The sequence below is a fragment of the Saccopteryx bilineata genome, chromosome 5 (assembly GCF_036850765.1).
Source record: "Saccopteryx bilineata isolate mSacBil1 chromosome 5, mSacBil1_pri_phased_curated, whole genome shotgun sequence".
Classification (NCBI taxonomy): Eukaryota; Metazoa; Chordata; class Mammalia; order Chiroptera; family Emballonuridae; genus Saccopteryx; species Saccopteryx bilineata.
In genome coordinates this window covers 174540418-174558563 of record NC_089494.1, presented here as the reverse complement: position 1 = coordinate 174558563, position 18146 = coordinate 174540418, and the positions used below count along the sequence as shown (strand labels likewise).

Sequence of the window (18146 nt, the reverse complement as noted above, 5' to 3'; positions counted from 1 at the left end):
AAAAGTAACAATATTGAAATGAAGCGGACATCCTGGAAGGAGGCAGCCCCATAGGACTGAGCAGACATTTAGTGTGGGCCCCAGCCCTGCCCTGCCCAATAAGCCGGCTGCAGACTTCCCCGCAGGCCCAGCCAAAGCCATCACCAGTTCTTTCCTCAGTCAGACTGAAGGGTGCAATCAACAACTTCCACCACTTCTGGGCCTCACTGCCTTTAAGTTAACAAGAGGGTAAACAAGTAGGAAAAAAGAGGAGAGGCCAACGTTTTAAAAGTTATGACCTTTGAAGGAGGAGGAATAAGTCCAACCACAGGAAAAGTGGTCAGAAATATGATACCCTTTCTGTGAGAGCCCAGGAGACCCCAAATTGCCAAACCACTTTATCCCAGGAGGCAGTGCTGGGACTGAAGCTTCCAGAAACCTTTGAATGGCTCGTTTATTTTACTGAGGCTGAAGTTGATGGGGTAATTGTCAGGGGAGGCTGTGGAGGTGGTTGATGCCGGAGCAAGCAGGCTTTCATTGTCAGCCAGGAAACCTTCAGTAATTACCCACCCCAGTGTGCCATCCAGAACCATGTGTGCGTGTGTGATTGTGTATGTGTGTGTGTGCTGGGGGTGGGGGTGGAGTGCAGGGGAAGGATGGCCCCTCTGTGTTTTTAAAGCCAAGCCAAGATTTTTCTCTGCTTAACATTTACACCGCAAAGTCATCAGAGAGGGGTGGAGGCATCCAAGTGTTCTATGTGCTAAAACCCTGCACTAAGGATGAATTTCTACTCCCCGTGTAACACAAGCTCCTCAGGCCTCACTGGTCTAACAGGATTAGATTAATGGCAATACTCTAAATATCACAGCCTTTCTCCCCAGCTGCATGGCCTGGATGGAGGGAGACTCCAGCTCCATTAAGTTCTCACTCACTTTTAGTAATTCCCGGTGGTGGGATTCAAATAATTTAACAACTAGTTCTCTGCCCTAATGACCATTTTAAGCATAAAAAAAACAACAACACAACAATATACAAAAAGGTAGTTTATTATTTCATGCATTTAATACTTAAATAAGAACAATAAAAGGTACACAAAACTAGATTGTTATAAGAAAGAGTTTAAAAATATTAATGAAAACATTAATACCTGACAAAAAACAATAAGACTGTTATTTAAGATATTTCCAATGACAGCTTGTCACCCCCTGGTTGTTTGGCACGTTTTCTCTTTATATTATATGTTTGTTTACTGAAGTAATAAGTGCGAGGGAATTAAAATGTAGTATTTAATCAAAGTTATAATGAGTTTTATGAAGTGAATAAATAAATATTACAAGCATAGTTCTGTGAAATTCTTTTCACCTACGAATGGAATGGACATTACTACGAGCGCTTAGAATATGCTGTTCTGCAGATGAATATTAAAGAGAGTAAGGAATGTAAATGTGTGATTTCCATGTTGGGTGGATGCCCAGGCACCCACCTCAGAGAGAACCCTGACTACAAGTGCCATGTTAACAACCTGTTCACTAAACTCCACAAAAAATTATGTATTGGTTCTGCCGAACTGGTGCAAACCAGCTGAATCCCACCACTGGATATTTCCTGGGGCGGGGTTGTGGAGATTGTCTTAGGTGACCTCAGGAACAACCCTTTTATGCTTATATGTTCAGGGTTCCCTGGTTGGGGACCAAGAAGCCTCCTGAGGGTGGCTTTTCTCACCTCTGAACAGCTCCAGTGATCTCTGTGACAGTCTAGATGTTTGTGCCAAAAGGGTGCTTCCTTCCAGGGGCCGGATCAACGAAGTGCTGGGAAGGCGCTCTACTTTTGGAGCTCTCTCTGGGCGGCGGCCTCCTGTGCCCTTACTCTGTCACTTTTGCCTTTTGGTAGCCACGATCAAACTGTCAGGCCTTGCGTAACTTTGTGAGAACATTTCCTTCATCTTCTCCCTCGAGCCCCTCTTTTCATGGCGTGCGGATAAAAACTCAGGAGGTGGCCTACCTTCTAGAGCAGTCCTTCTCAAGCTTTAGCACACACTATAGTTTCCTGAAGGCTTTGTCAAAACATGGGAGGTTTCGGTGAGTCTGAGTTAGTATGTCTGGGGTGGGACTCAGGTTTTACATTTCTAACAAGTTCAGTGCTGCTGGTCTGGGGACAGCTTTTTCAGAGCCCCTGTTCTATATCAGCACTATGCTGCCCCAGGACCCCTGTTCTGACAGTTATCTTGAAGGTCGTTCCTGTCCACCAGTGGGACGAGCATGCCTGGATGTTTGCAGATCTGAACCAATTGAAGTTCATGTTGGCACTTCCATTACCATCATGAAAAATGAGAAATTACTGATCCTTCCAGGTTTTGCTTTTATTTTTTATTTTTTTTATTTTTATTTTTTTATTTATTTATTTTTAATGGGGTGACATCAGTAAATCAAGATACATATATTCAAAGGTAATATGTCCAGGTTATCTTAAAGTTCAATTATGTTGCATACCCATCACCCAAAGTCAGATTGTCCTGTCACCCTCTATCTAGTTCTCTTTGTGCCCCTTCCCCTCCCCCTTCCCTCTCCCTCTCCCCCCTTCCCCCGTAACCACCACACTCTTGTCAATGTCTCTTGGTCTCAGTTTTATGTCCCATCTACGTATGGAAAAATGCAGTTCCTGGTTTTTTCTGATTTACTTATTTCACTCCGTATAATGTTGTCAAGATCCCACCATTTTGCTATTAAAGTGGCAGTTACTTGCCTGCATTCTGGCAATTTAGGATTTGACTTAGGAACTTGAAATTTGCTTGTTCTGTTTGTATAAATTGTTGACTAACACCACTCTGGAGTGGAGGAGGTTCCCTTAAATGCTGAAGAAAGACCATTGTTTGGCCTTCTGCCCCAAATGACAGAAGTCATTATGTAATGCTTGCTGGTGGTTGAGGCCAGGCAGGTTCTCACTGAATTTGGGCCGACAATAGAGGAACTGCGGAGCTGGAAACCGTGGGGAAATACTGGTTTATTGGAGGCTTACAGAGAGAGGCGAGTGAATAAACAAAGGAAAACTGCTTTTCACAGTGGAGGGCAAGGGGTCAGGAACACCACCCCTCATGGTGGTGGCTGAGGGAGTCAAGGAACTGTACGGGGGAGTAACCTGGGAAAATCGCCAGCAAGGGAAAGTACCCACAACTTTCCTTTTCTTCTTCTTCTTTTTTCTTTTATTTAGAGGTGGGAAGGCAGAGATAGACTCCCCCATATACCCCAACTGGGATCTGCCCAGCAAGCCCCTACCAGGTGATGCTCTGCCCCACTGGGCAACAGCTCTGTTGCTTGGCAACTGAGTTATTTTAGCACCTGAGGCTGAGGCCATGGAGTCATCCTCAGAGCTTAGGGCCAACTTGGCTTGAACCATTCACGCCATGGCTGCAGGAGGGAAAGAGCAAGTGAGAGAGAGATAGAGGTTGGGGGGAGAAGCAGATGGTTGCCTCTCCTGTGTTCTCTGACCAGGAATTGAACCCAGAACTTCCACACTCAATGCTCTACCATTGAGCCAACTGGTCAGGGTCAACCCATAGCTTTTCATAAATACACACATGTGGCTTTCTGCCACGTGCTTATGCACTAATAATGCAAAGTGCTTGCAGCCAGGAAACCAGTGAGCAAGCCTAACACAGCTGTTTTCCCCATACATTACATTTAGGGATAGCAAATATGTTTGTCCTTGTTTAACTGGTAAAGATGTTGACAGATGGGAGCCCCAAGGGTGAGATAAAAGGGGCTGTCAACTGTGGGAGGAGCAGACCTCAGAGACATTGCAGGCTTGCTTCCAGGCCTCTATAATTTCATTATCACAATAAAGCGACTTATGATCTTTTTGCTGGTGAAGGGTTTTTGGGACTGGATCAGTGAATGCCCTTTAAAACAAGTTGCCTAAGGTTCTTACCTATGGTGCACTGGGAGTAAGGTTGCAGATAAAATACAAGAAGTCCAGGCCCTGGCTGGTTGGCTCAGTGGTAGAGCATCGGCCTGGCGTGCAGGAGTCCCGGGTTCAATTTCCGGCCAGGGCACACAGGAGAAGCGCCCATCTGCTTCTCCACCCCTCCCCCTCTCCTTCCTCTCTGTCTCTCTCTTCCCCTTCTGCAGCCAAGGCTCCATTGGAGCAAAGTTGGCCTGGGCGCTGAGGATGGTTTCATGGCCTCCACCTCAGGCACTAGAATGGCCCTAGTTGCAACAGAGCAACGCCCCAGATGGGCAGAGCATCGCCCTCTGGTGGGCATGCCGGGTGGATCCCGGTCGGGTGCATGCGGGAGTCTGTCTGAATACCTCCCCGTTTCCAACTTCAGAAAAATACAAAAAAAAAAAAAAAAAATACAAGAAGTCCAGTTAAATTCAATATTCAGGAAAACATTATTTTTTGGTATAGTATGTCTCATGCATTATTTGGGATATATTTATACTAAAACAATTATTTTTAGTTTATCTGAAATTCAGATTTAACTAAACAATATATATATATACAGTGTGTCAGTAAAGTCATGGTGCACTATTGACCGGTCACAGGAAAGCAACAAAAGACGATAGATATGTGAAATCTGCACCAAATAGAAGGAAAACTCTCCCAGTTTCATACCTATTCAGTGCAGTTCAATGCGGGCTCCATTTGTTGTCCTACACACATCCAAACGATAGTGAAGTTCTTGCCACACACGGGTAAGGACGTCTGGTGTAACAGAGTGAATAACATCTGTGATTCTCTGTTTTAAGTGATTAATGTCGTTGATACATTCAATGTACACATGATGCTTCACATAACCCCAAAAGTAAAAGTCTAAGGGCATCAGATCCGGGGATCATGGTGGCCGTGGCTTGACAGAACCCCTGCCTATCCACTGCTGGGGGAATGTTCTATCCAGAAACTCACGAACAATGGTGGCGTAGTGTGGAGGAGTGCCGTCCTGTTGAAAGATGACACCTTCTGGAAATTGTGGCACTGCATACAATTCCAACATGTCAAGATAGGACTTTGCCGTCACAGACTGCTCCACCAAAAAATGGGCCTATCACCTTATCATGCATCAGGCCACACCACACGTTCACTTTAGGGCTCTTACGTTCATACTCAATGTAGGCATGAGGATGTTCAGCAGCCCATATTCGGACTTTATGGCGATGAACATGTCCACAGATATGGAAGGTTGCCTCATCGCTAAACACAATCTTCTGCAAAAATCTTGCATCGTTGTTGATCTCATGAAGCATATTTGTAGCAAACGCGCATCGTGTGGGTCTATCTGCTGGTTTAATAGCGTGCAACAGCTGCAATTTGTACCCTGTAAAACAGAGACTTTTCTTTAACACCTTATGAACTGTAGTCTTGCTTAGGTGTAATTGTTGGTTTTTTAGGGCTCAGATTTGAATTTAGCGAGCCACAAAACACACTAAACTTTCCTCTGTACCGTCCACATCTCGACTGGCATGGCCGTGGGCTGCTCTGCTTTTTACACGGTGTTATATCATCTGCACATGCGCACATGCTGCCACATCATCCTATAGAAACTGGGCGGGTTTTCCTTTTTTTGGGTGCAGCTTTCACATTTCTATCGTCCTTTGTTGCTTTCCCGTGACCAGTTAAAAATGCACCATGACTTTACGGACACACTATGTGTGTGTGTACGTGTGTGTGTGTGTGTGTGTGTATGTATATTTTTATTTTTTATTTATTTTTATTTTTTTCTGAAGTGAAAAATGGGGAGGCAGACAGACTCTCGCATGCGCCAGACCAGGATCCACCCGGCATGCCCACTAGGGGGCTATGCTCTGCCCATCTGGGGCGTTGCTCCCATGTGACCAGAGCCATTCTAACACCTGAGGCGGAGACCATGGAGCCATCCTCAGCGCCCGGGCCTTCTTTGTTCCAATGGAGCCTTGGCTGTGGGAAGGGAAGAAAGAGACACAGAGAAAGGAGAGGAGGAAGGATGAAGAAGCAAATGGGCGCTTCTCCTGTGTGCCCTGATCGGGAATTGAACCCGGGACTTCTACACGCCAGGCCAACTTTCTACCACTGAGCCAACCAGCCAGGGCCTGGGCATCCCTAACTGGAAGAGCCTTCACTATGGCTACTCTGGATATTAGAGTAGGAAAAGAGGAGGACAAGAGGCCCAGTGGCAGGCAGGCTGGTCCTGCTTCAGGACAGCAGCGAGCACCAGCGAAGGCAGCAGCCTCAGCCACTCCATGCTGGGGAGCAAGCCTAGGCTTCTGACCAGCTTAGACCAGAAGCTCAAACAGGAGAGCTACTGCCCCATATTTGTGGGGCAGTTTTGGACAATTGAAAGGTCCTGTTGGCACTTTTCAGAAATGTCTGATGTCCTCAATGTATGGGGCAGGCTATAATTCACCCCACATGCTTTTTCAGTGTTCTGTGTGATATTCCTATAAGTATATTTTTACCTTTCTGAAATCCATGACAGCGTCATGTCTTCTAGGGTAGTCCTGCTTCAGCATTTATTTGTTGAAATATGGTATTTTATTATGAGCTACTTTACTTTTATTTTTCCTTTTTAGTCTAGTTAAAGCTACATATCTATATATAGAGGGTGTATGTTTAATTACCTAATTTTTTAATATTATCTAATTTTAATTACAGGTGTTAGGGGCACCGACTTCCTGTGCAACCAAAAATCCTTGTATACATTTGACTCCACAAAAACGTAAGCAGTACTAGCCTACCACTGACCAGAAGCCTTACTAATAACATAAACAATCAGCACATATTTTTTATATTATTTGTATTATATACTATATTATATGTGTTCTTACTATAAAATAAGCTAGGGAAAAGAAAATCTTATTAAGAAAACTGTAAGGAAGACAAAACACATTTACATTGATAGGGGGGAAAATCTACATACAAGTGAACCCATGTAGTTCAAACCCATGTTGTTCAAGGGTCAGCTGTATATGCAGTAACGGGGGGACACTTGTTTGATAGAGATGAGAAACCCTGATTCAGCCACACTGCTCTCCTCACTGCAGTAAAGCCACAAGTTCTGTGTGCTTCTTGCTCTTTGATTGTACATTTGGCTGCTTATTACAAAACAAAAACAACAACAACAACAGAAAAACAACAACCCCCCCCCCAGCAGTTTAACAGTGTAGACCTTTATTTCTGTTTCCCAAAAAGGACATTCAGTGGTGGACAGTTCAGGGTCAAGGTCAAGAGGCTTCATCTTCAGGTCTCTGCCCTGCCGTTCATGCGGTCTTGTCCTCAATTTCAAGATGACTGCTAGAAGGCCCTGGCCACCTGGAACAATCCTTTCTAGAAGCCGACCTCCATTTGGAGGAGACCAAGCAGCCACATGACACTTCCAAACATATATGTCCAGCCCAGATTGCTACCCAAGCCTCTGGCTCATTTATTCAACTTCCTTCCAAACAACTCCATTCCTCCCACACCCAGAGTGCAGCTCGAGTCCAGAGCTGAACCCTGTCTCCTCTTCCCGCAACCCTATGTCTCGGTCAGCATTGCTTCTTGGTGCGGCCTAAAACCAGGGAGACAACTAAGATGTCTTTGTCTTTCTTTCTACACACACACACACACACACACACACACACACACACACACACACACACACACACACATTAACAAAAATCACTTAGTCCTGTTGAAACTGTATCCTTCATATTTTCTTTCTTTATCTGCCCATTTCCATTTCCGCTGTTTTTCCTCTTGTTCAGACACTTGCCTCACTCACTCCCTACCCCTTCTCGGTGCCCCCCCCCCCCCCGAAGATGACTGGTGCTTTAGTGGACTCCCTCCCCCAAGTGTTTCCTCACTCAGTCAACCTTCTTCTCTGCTATAAGAGGGACTTCTAATATTTACAATTGAGCAGGTCATGCTGGTGTTCAGAATTCTTCTATGGCCCCTGCTCTTGGCTGTACTCCATACTATAGTCCATACCCCGCACAGCCCAGTCCTCTTCAGGCCAGGCCTTGGGATCAGGGGCATGTGCACAATGGGAGCTTGTGAGCCCCAGACCCCAACCCAGAATCCAGAACGCCGAGGCTCCCTCCGGGTTCTGGCACAGGCCCGGGAAGTATCAGGTGCAAGCAGATGGCCCCTCCCACATTCCCCACTCTTTGTACCTCCCCCGTGTTCCCATTTTCCCCCACCTTCTAGCTGCTGGACATTCTTTTTCTTCTACTTGCTATGCCTTTCTCTTCTACTTATCAAAGTAAAACTCCTGCTCCTCATTAGGTTTCAGCAAAAGGGTGTCCCTGTCACCCCAGAGAACTCAGCAAGAGTTCTCTGTATTTGCTGCACTTTGACTTAACTCCATCTGGTCATGTTCTCATTCCTTCAGGGCACTGCTGGCTCCTTTTTCATTCTCTTTGTATTTCCTAGCTCATCCTTGGCCTGTAGATACCATGAGCAAAGGAAACTACCAGCCAACAACCCATCTTGCTTACCCAATTTCACCGCTGCTTGCATTTTAATGACAGAAGAAATTAAGAAAAGCTCATGCCAGCAGGGCATGAGGCAGCTCATTACTAATATAGTTACCCCAGGGACTGGGTCTTTCCTGTGTGCTAGGCACTCCCATAAGTTGTACTGTATCACATTTATTTTCACCATAATACTGTGAAGCACACATAATTATTAAACCCGCTATGCAGATATGGAAACCAAAGGTCAGCATGGTGAACATGAACGTCTTAAATCATATAGCCAAGAAGGAGAAAGCCCAAGGGCCCATCTCCTGACTCCACTGCCGCACCAGGGCGACCTATCGGTGCAAAATGCACAGCCGCTCCGCTGCCAACCATTACAAAGGTATTGCAACGTCCAGGAAAGTATTCTTGGGGAAGCAAAGTTCCTATATGATCAGTCAGTACTTTTCCTTTAGGAAAGAAGATAAGGCAACAAAAAAAAATAAAGATAACCTGCTCAATTTTAACTCCAGCATTACTTGGTATCAGTGCTTATAATATGAGACACGTTTAAGGCAGTTTTTAGAATTAGAAAGTCGGCCTTGGCTGGTTTGCTCCATGGATAGAGCATTGGCCTTTCTTGTGGACATTCTGGGTTTGATTCCTGGTCAAGGCACACAGAATAAGCAACCAACTGTTACTCTTCCCTTCCCTCGCCCCCTTCTTTTCTCTCCTCCTTCTGTAGCCAGTGGCTCGATTGGTTTGACAGTTGGCCCCAGGTACTGAGTGTCGCTCAATTGGTCTGAACATTGGCCTCAGGCACTGAGTATAGTTTGGTTGATATGAGCTTCGGCCCCAGATGCGCCTGGCCAGGTGGATCCTGGTCAGGGTGCATGCAGGAGTTTGTCTCTCTATCTTCCCTCCTCTCATTTAAAAAATAAAAGTTCTGATATTAAACTTATTCCAAAGAGTTAAATATTGTAGTGTTTTGTTTGCTTGTTTGTTTGTTTATTTATTTTTGTGACAGAGACAAAGAGAGACAGAGAGAGGAACAGATAGGGACAGACAGGAAGGGAGAGAGATGAGAAGCATCAATTCTTCATTGCAGCACCTTAGTTGTTCATTGATCGCTTTCTTATATGTGCCTTGACTGGGGGCTACAGCAGACCGAGTGACCCTTTGCTCAAGCAAACGACCTTGGGTTCAAGCTGGTCAGCCTTGCTCAAACCAGATGAGCCTGCACTCAAGCCTGCGACCTCGGGGTTTTGAAGCTGGGTCCTCTGCATCCCAGTCCAACGCTCTATCCACTGCGCCACCGCCGGGTCAGGCTTGTTTGTTTTTTTAGAGTAAACAATTAGGCTTTTATTTATTAAGTTTTTTTTGCTTTATTTTATTTATTATGTATTAGTCTCAGGTGTACACCTTAATGGTTAACAATCATACACTTTAGATAGTGTTCCCCTTGATATTTTCAGTGCCCCATCTGACCCAGTACATATTTATAGTTATTCCAATATTACTTGCTATATTTCATTTGTTTTCCTTAGGGCCCCATGACTGTTTTGTAACTCTCAATGTGTACTTAATCCCTTCACCTCTCTCACCCAGTTTCCCAACCTCCCTCCCCTGTAGCAACCACCAGTTTTCATTTATTTTGTTCTTTAAATTTCACATATAGGTGAAATCTTATAGTACTTGTCTTTCTCTGACTGGCTTATTTCACTTAGCAGAACATTCTCTGGGTTCATCCATGCTGATGCAAATGGTAAGATTTCCTTCTTTTTTTATGGCTAAATAGTATTCTATTGTGTAAATGTATCACAGCATGTGTATCCACTTGTCTATTGAGGGGCACTTGGGCTGTTTCCATGGCTTGACTATTGTATATAACACTACAGTAAACTTAGGGCTGCCTATATTCTTTCAAATTAATGTTTTGGGTTCCTTCAAATATATCCCCAGAAGTGGAATCTCTGGGTCATAGGGCAGTTCCATTTTTAATCTTTTGAGGAAACTCCATAGGCTACTTTTAGGAATGAAACAGAAAGGGAACAACACTATTGTAAAATTAAATTACTTTTATCTTACTCAAGCCTATGAATGGTCAGATAGTTAAAATAATAACATCACTAACATCAGTAATTAAGCAGCAAATGAAAGATTAATGATGGCATTTTTGTGCTCAGTGGCATCAGTATTTGCATCAGGATCAGAGTCCCCACTGAGGTGCCCGGAAGGTGCATTGTCACCGCCTGCACCAGGGCCTTGCTGAGGTTTTAGGAACGGATGCGTGTAAAGGCAGTCGAACATATTGGCGGCAGGCAGGGGCTAAAACGGAATTTCAGCTTGCCACTTCTTGGAACAGATGCTAAATAGGTTCTTTGAAAATTAAGAAGTCAGAGCTGGTGGAGCAGCTTCTTCGGGCAGAAATGCACACAGCTCCTCACGGTCAGGGTAGGTTTTCTGTAAAGGTTCAGTGGGTGGCAGCAGCTGGCCACTGCATGTCTTTCTTTCAGCAGGCAAATGCGTGATGGCTGTCAGGATGTCTGGCAGATACCCCAGGCAAACAGGTGTCATTTCCCCAAAGACCAGCAAGGACTGTACCGAATTCCGCAGCACCCAGTTCGTGGATGCTCGACACTCCCAGCCCCCGCTGTGGCCTCGTTGCGGGGTGAGTTTCTAAAAGTAAGAGCCCGTCTCCTTCTTCCTCTCTGACCCTTCCTCATGCCCACTGCAAGCCTGAGCACTTCTTCAGTCTTGGCTAGCTGATTTTCAGCGAATGGGTGGAAAAAGTCCTTGAGCAAGGAGACATTATGCGATGTCCAGTGCTGTCAAGGGTGAATTACTAATGAGGTGAAATGCTCTCCTGATAGTTTAACAGTAAAAAGTATAAAAATAGCTACCTTTATTTTTATGAGTTCTCTGTACTAATTACTATATAACTTACAACCATTTTCACCTTTACTCCTCATACCTAACCTGCAAACAGGCATTGATTTATCCTGCTTAACAGATAAGAAAATTAGGCTGAAGGAGGCAGAACAACTTGTCCAAAGTGACATATTCAGTAAGTGGCAAAGTGTTTAAGTACAAGGCACAAAATCCTCCCACCTTGAGAAGTGGTCTCATTAGGGGCGGCCCCGGCTCTCAGGGATGTACAGGCCTAGCTTTTGCTGAGCACATAGAACATTTATAGCCTGTGCTGCACAATTACGCTAAGTTCCTTTGTATGTGCCAACCCTTATATCAGGGACCATGCACTATCTCTTTTATAAAAAAACTTACTGATTTTTTTTTTTTTTTTTTGGAGAGAGAGAGAGAGAAATATCCACCTGTTCCTGTATATGCCCTGACCTGGGATCGAACCGGCCGGCCACCTTTGCGTATTGGGACGATGCTCTAACAAACTAAGCTATTGGGCCAGGGCTGCATTATCTCTTTAATGTCATCATCCACTGCATATCCCAGGGTACAACCACATACCTGGTACTTAATCACTCATTGTTGATTGACATTTTAATGTTGTACACAGTGATTCTCCTCATTCACTAACTCATTTTGTGTGTGTGACAGAGAAAGAGAGAGACAGAGAGAGGGACAGATAGGGACCAACAGACAGGAAGGGAGAGAGATGAGAAGCATCAACTTGTTGCAGCACCTTAGCTGTTCATTGATTGTTTTCTCAAATATGCCTTGACTGAGGGGCTACAGCAGACCAAGTGACTCTTGCTCAAGCCACCAAGCTTGGGCTCAAGCTGGTGAGCTTTGCTCAAACCAGAAGAACCCGCGCTCAAGCGGCAACTTCGGGGTTTTAAATCTGGGTCTTCTGTGTCCCAGTCCGACACTCTAGCCACTGCACACCGCCTGGTCAGGCTCTCCTCATTCATTCAGTAAGCACTCATTGAAGCCCACTTGTGTGCAGACAGTGTGCTAGTTTCTATGAGGAAATGAAAATGCTACTCATCTTACCTACAAAGAACTCCAGAGAGGGGAGTCACAGAATTAGAAAAGAAAACCCTCTCTCACATTTGCCTGTTCTCCTTTTGTGTCCCACTCCTAAAAGGAGGAAATGCTAATCTGACTGTTCTGGTTCTGAAACATTGTTTTTGGGGGCAGGAGTTATGGTTAATTTGGGAGATGTGATGGTTAAATTTTATGTGTCAACTTGACTGGGTCATAGACTGCCCAGATATTTGATCAAATGTCCTGGGTGTCTGTGAAGGTGTTTCTCGATGTATTATATTGGAACAGCGAGAAACAGACATTTGTCACACAATTAAGTAGTCAAATTAAGGAGTCTTTATTACAAAAAACCAGTGACCATGAGTAAACTAGTGTTCCAAAGAACTCACGGCCCCCAACACAATCAGGAACCAGCTTTCAAAGACAAAATTACGTCCTGGTTGGGGTATGGGGAGAAGAGGAAGCCTAGCAGTAAAACAAAACAGTAAAACAAACTCAATAAATCTTACTGACTTTTTATAATGTTTATCTATAGGATCAATTTAGGGAGAAACAATCTGGTTTAACAACTCCGGACACATCTTCAACCTTGCAAAACTAGCCCAAGGCCAGAGGTAGGGAGTCTTTTAGAAAAAGGAAGTTCTGGGTAAAGTTACTTATGCTAAGAGTCTCCGTGCTTCATTTCAGATGAATTAACATTAAATTGGTTGATTAAGTAAAGCAGATTGTTCTACCCAGTGTGGGTGGGTTGGATCTAGTCAGCTGAAGGCCTGAATAGAACAAATAAGCTGACCATTCACAGAGTAAGAGAGAAGTCTTTCTTCCTAATGCCTTAGAAATGGGACATCAGCCTTTTCCTAACTTTGAACTTGAACAGAGACATTGGCTCTTTTAGGTGTCAAACTTGTTGGCCTTCAGACCAGAACTGGAACATCAGTTCTCCTGGGACTCCAGCTTGCCACCTCACCCTGCAGATCTCGGGACTTGACAGTGTCCATCACTGTGTGAGACAAGGCCAGTTTCTTATAATGCATCTTACACATTTCTGTTTCCCTGGAGGACCTTGACTAATAAGGCCCCTTTTGCTACCTGGCCATCCTTTATGTTGTTATTGCTCTTATCTCATTGTATATATACTTAAGCTAACATGCCTTTTATTTTAGTTCCCATACCATGTGATAAACTAGAATCTGAAATTCCAAGATTTAGATTTTGGCACAAGGCTTGAGTCTATGCTAAGGTGTTGGGCAGATAAAATATATTATGCTCACTTTGTTAAAGATGGTGTTGCCCACGTGGAAGCCCGTCGCTCAAGTGATAATATTAGTTGCCCTTCTTGCTTGGGATAGCGTGATTATATTAATGTGTGTTGAGGGAGGGCTTTCGTGCCAAAAGATTTTAAAAGGAGAGATCACATTCCGGGGAAGAGTGATTATGTTCTAGGAACAGCCCATGGAAGGAGAGCAGAGAAAGGCCACGTGGAGGAGAGGAGAAGCAGCCAAGATGGCAGAGTGCTGAAGGAGAAGCCAGTTTGTGCAGAGTTTGTGCAGAGAGAAGGAGATGGGGAACAAAGGTGAATAAGGCTGGTGAGGTAGAAATCTTTGATTCTAGGAAACTCGGATGAGTCAGTGACCTTGGGAATCCTGAATGGAAAGGGAAGTGTTTTCCAACTGTGTGTATTTCTTGCCTACCGGGTGCAAGCTAGGATTAAAAGGTAATGGCCCACCAGTTCTTGGCTCCGTTGTTTCATTACCGTCTGTCTGAATCAAATGTGAGCCTGCATGGGCCAGGCGGCTGTGATGGTAGTCGTGGCTACTGGCTTTGCATAAGGGCTTCAACTTGGGTTTATAAAAGCTCTGAATTGGGGAGTACTGGTCACTGGCCCAGCCATAAATCGGTACTTGTTTTGCACTTGCTCTTATCCTTCATGTGTGAATTTCATTTGGGAGCTTGGTGGGAAGTTGGCAGGGATTTTTAGGTCCCTGGCTTTTATTCCCCTACTCCCAAATTACCACAATTTTATTATCTGACATGACCCACTAGCTACATCCTAGAGGCAGTACAAAGTATTACCACTGAAATATAAGCCATAAAGTAGGGACCCCAGGGAAGCATACTTCTGACTTGAGATCACTGGGGAATCAGTGTTTTTAAGTTCAAGAAATGGCCTTGGAATATAAAGAACATTGGGAACTAAGCAATGAAGGTAGGGCAGGGTTGGCCTTTGAAAAGAGACTGATATATATACAACCTGTGTGAGCAAGGCCAGCCACTCTGGCCATGTCTCCAGTTAGAAAACAATGCTTCTACTTATCCATGGAGCAATAGTTACCCACCTCCACTCATTTATTAATGCTCTTTATTAGTCATACTCCTTAAAGCCTACTAAATTCAAATAACTCCTCAGGTTCCTATTAGAGAATATGATAAATGACCTTTACAGTTTTGTACACCATAACAAGTCTACACATGGTTTAAAAAAAAAATTCTGAGTCACAATCATTAACACTCTAACTTTATACTCCAAATACCAGTACTCCAATACTCTACTTATTCCTATTAAGATATTTGCATTGTGATGTGTTCCTATCCATTTAAAATGGGCCTCACTCTCTCCTTATCATGGTTTTTGAGTATGTAATCAATTTACTTCTCCCCTCTGCAAGGAATACTGGCTGTGGCTCTCACACAGATGCTGCTGAGAAGAATGACCTTCAGCAGGCGGGAGATAAACACAGCGGCTTTCATCTCCCAACCATTGATTTCCTGCAAGGCAAACCACAAAGCTGCTTTGAAGTCAGGAGAGAGCTGCGCGGAAGAGCGAGATAAACCTGAAGGAAAGAGTGGGTTTGAAATAAAGTTAATCTCTGCCATCTAGGAGGATATGGCTATTGGTTTAGCTGAAACTGCCAGATTTTATCAAAAGAGAATTTAGATTATTGTTAAAAGAGAGTTTTTAAATTGGTAAAACTGGGTTGGGGAAGGGTGGTATGTAAAACAAAGAAAAATCTAACAGGTTCTAGGATAAATTTTCCATGTAGCAGAAATGATTGCTTTTAATTAAATAGTAGCAAGCTTGTAGTGTACAATGTTAACACGGCTCATGGAGTCTTCCCTTTGTTTACGCTGCATAGTAGAACCAGATATGAATTGTAAAACTAATTATTTTGTCAAAATGTCTTTTTTAAAAAACAGGACAGAGAAAAAAATTGGCTTGATAATTTTTCAGAACATTTATGACTTCTATAAATATTGTAAACGTATTACATATGAATACTTTTTCTATTACAAAGGCTTTTCCATGAGCTTCCACACAAGCTGGGAGACAGGCTGGGGATAGATGCTATTATCCCCATTTGGTAGGTGAGGGAGTAGAGCAGGGGTCCCCAAACTACAGCCCGCGGGCCGCATGTGGACCCCTGAGGCCATTTATTCGCCCCCACTGCACTTCCGGAAGAGGCACCTCTTTCATTGGTGGTCAGTGAGAGGAGCATAGTTCTCATTGAAATACTGGTCAGTTTGTTGATTTAAATTTACTTGTTCTTTATTTTAAATATTGTATTTGTTCCCGTTTTGTTTTTTTTTACTTTAAAATAAGATATGTGCAGTGTGCATAGGGATTTGTTCATAGTTTTTTTTATAGTCCGGCCCTCCAACGGTCTGAGGAACAGTGAACTGGCCCCCTGTGTAAAAAGTTTGGGGACCCCTGGAGTAGAGCCTTTGAGAACCCACAGAACTGCACAGGAACACACTATGAATGAGAGTGGAGAGGTCACATTTGACAATTTATTCTTTTTTTTTTTTTTGCTATTATTTTTATTGTAAGATCCTACCACCAGGTACACAGAAGAAAGTCAAGCTGAGGTTCCATTCTTTGGTTTATATCTCTCTTGCCTCAGAGAATATCGTCTGAGAAAAGGCGGGGTAGAGAGAGGCTGCGGGGAATACTATGTAGGAGGGAAGTCCAGAAGAATGGGAAGGGTGGGGTCAGGAGACCTGGAACTGGCTCCTAGGTCTTTTCTACTCACTGCTGGCGTGGGGCAATCCTATCCTCTCTGAATCAAGGTTTGTGCCCTGGAAATGAGGAGGCTGGCCCAAATGACTCTGGAGCCCTGCCCCCTAAGATGCACTGGCATTCAGAAGATGGTGCATGTCCAGTTCTCTTCCTCTCTCGCCTGGGGTGCGTTGTACTTTTGTAAGTATGCAGGGTGCTGTCCATAATCATATTTTCTGCAATCACAGGTTAAGAACTTATCTTCGCTCCGTTCTTTGCGCTGTAAGTTCCAAGAGCCCACTGGAGACCCATCCCATTTTTTAAAGCATTGGTAATCAAACCAGTCTTCAGCCTCCTGTGCCAGCCGTGGCCAGCTACGTGGTTCACCGGCAGCAACGTTTCTTGTAGGGTCAGCTGGGTCCAGAATCACAGGCCTGGGTTTCTTGAGCTGCTCTTTCAGGTATGGACCAATAACATCATTTTCAAAGTCGTAATACTTCGTCCAGTAGATGCAAAGCTGCTTGTAGTTGACAACTAATTCCAAAACAGTGTGGAATCCCTGAGCCGTACTGAATTCGGTTTCGTAGCACCCGCGCTCCCATGCGTAGACTGTCAGCAGCTCCAGGGCATACTGCGGGGGCAGGGGTTTCCCCAACCGCTCCTTACACGTTTGGTACCAGTGCTTGACCAGGCGGATGAGGCTCTTGAGCTTGGTGGGACTCTGCTTCAGGAAGTCTCGCTGCAGCTCCGTGAAACAGGGGGAGAACTCGCCCTCCTTCCCCAGGCTTCTGCACTCCTGGATGAGCTTCACATAGACCCTGGGGTCGGGTCTGTAGCCTCTGATCAACTGACCCAGGACGTCAAAGGCGGGCAATACATCAAACTCCACCTCCTCCCAGCGCCCGGGGGAACAGAGCACGAAGGTGAGCACGCGGGGGTTCTCCCATCTAGTACTCTGGATCTCAATCTTGAGTCCTTCCTCTCTCTCACAGGCCAACAACTGTCTCCTGATTTCCTGGATGAACTCTCCTCGGCGAGCTAGCTGCTCCCCAAAACTCCTGAGCTGGCTGAGGAAGACGACGAGGTCAGCATCAGAACGGCCCCTCAGGGTCGTGCCTTTGCCTGAGGAGCCGCCCTTCACAACTTTGGACACCCGTACGGGGTCGGAGGCACCTCGGAAACACTTCTCCTTCAGGAAACTGGAGATGACATTGATGGCTTGTTTGACCTGCCTGCGGAACTGCGTGTTTGGCAGGAGATGGTCTTCGATGAACTTGTCCAGATTCTTGGCCGGGATGTTGCTGAGTTCCATCTTGATGCTCTGGCACGGGCAGGAGAGCCGGAGAGCCGGAGAGCCGGAGAGCCGGTGGCTGCTGAGCTGGCTGCAGGAAAATGTTAGCCTCTCTGTGGTCTGCTTTCTGCTGCCTGAGTCAGCCCAGGGTTTGGTTTCGTTTCCTGGAAAGGGAGGAGCCACGCCCTTGGTTTCTGCTCCAGGGCAAATCAGACAATCCTGGAATTTCCCCACAGCCTCTGCTCCCCTTGTTTCTCCACGTTCTGAAACCTACTCTCTGCCTTTAATACCAGCCCTTTCTTCAGAGCAAACTCTGAACTCCATTTGGTACCAAGAGAAATCATAATGCAAATCTGATTTTTGGTTTTCTTCTAACTGGTTTTTGTTGTTGTTTTTGACAAAACTGTTTTATAATCTCCTAAGATCTTTAGTTTAATTTAATTTTTAAATTACAGCTGACATTCAATATTATTTCATATTAGTTTCAGATATACTGCATAGTTAGGCAATT

At 44.7% G+C, this 18146-nt stretch overlaps 1 protein-coding gene across 1 annotated transcript; it reads right to left on the bottom strand.

Annotated features, from left to right (window-relative positions):
• Nucleotides 1-15726: 15726 nt before the first annotated feature.
• Nucleotides 15727-17919, bottom strand: LOC136306289 (2'-5'-oligoadenylate synthase 1-like). The gene has a single exon (XM_066232782.1). The coding sequence runs from the start codon at nt 17654-17656 to the stop codon at nt 16487-16489; it is 1170 nt and encodes a 389-aa protein (XP_066088879.1). The 5' UTR covers nt 17657-17919; the 3' UTR covers nt 15727-16486.
• Between the last annotated feature and the right edge of the window lie 227 nt (nt 17920-18146).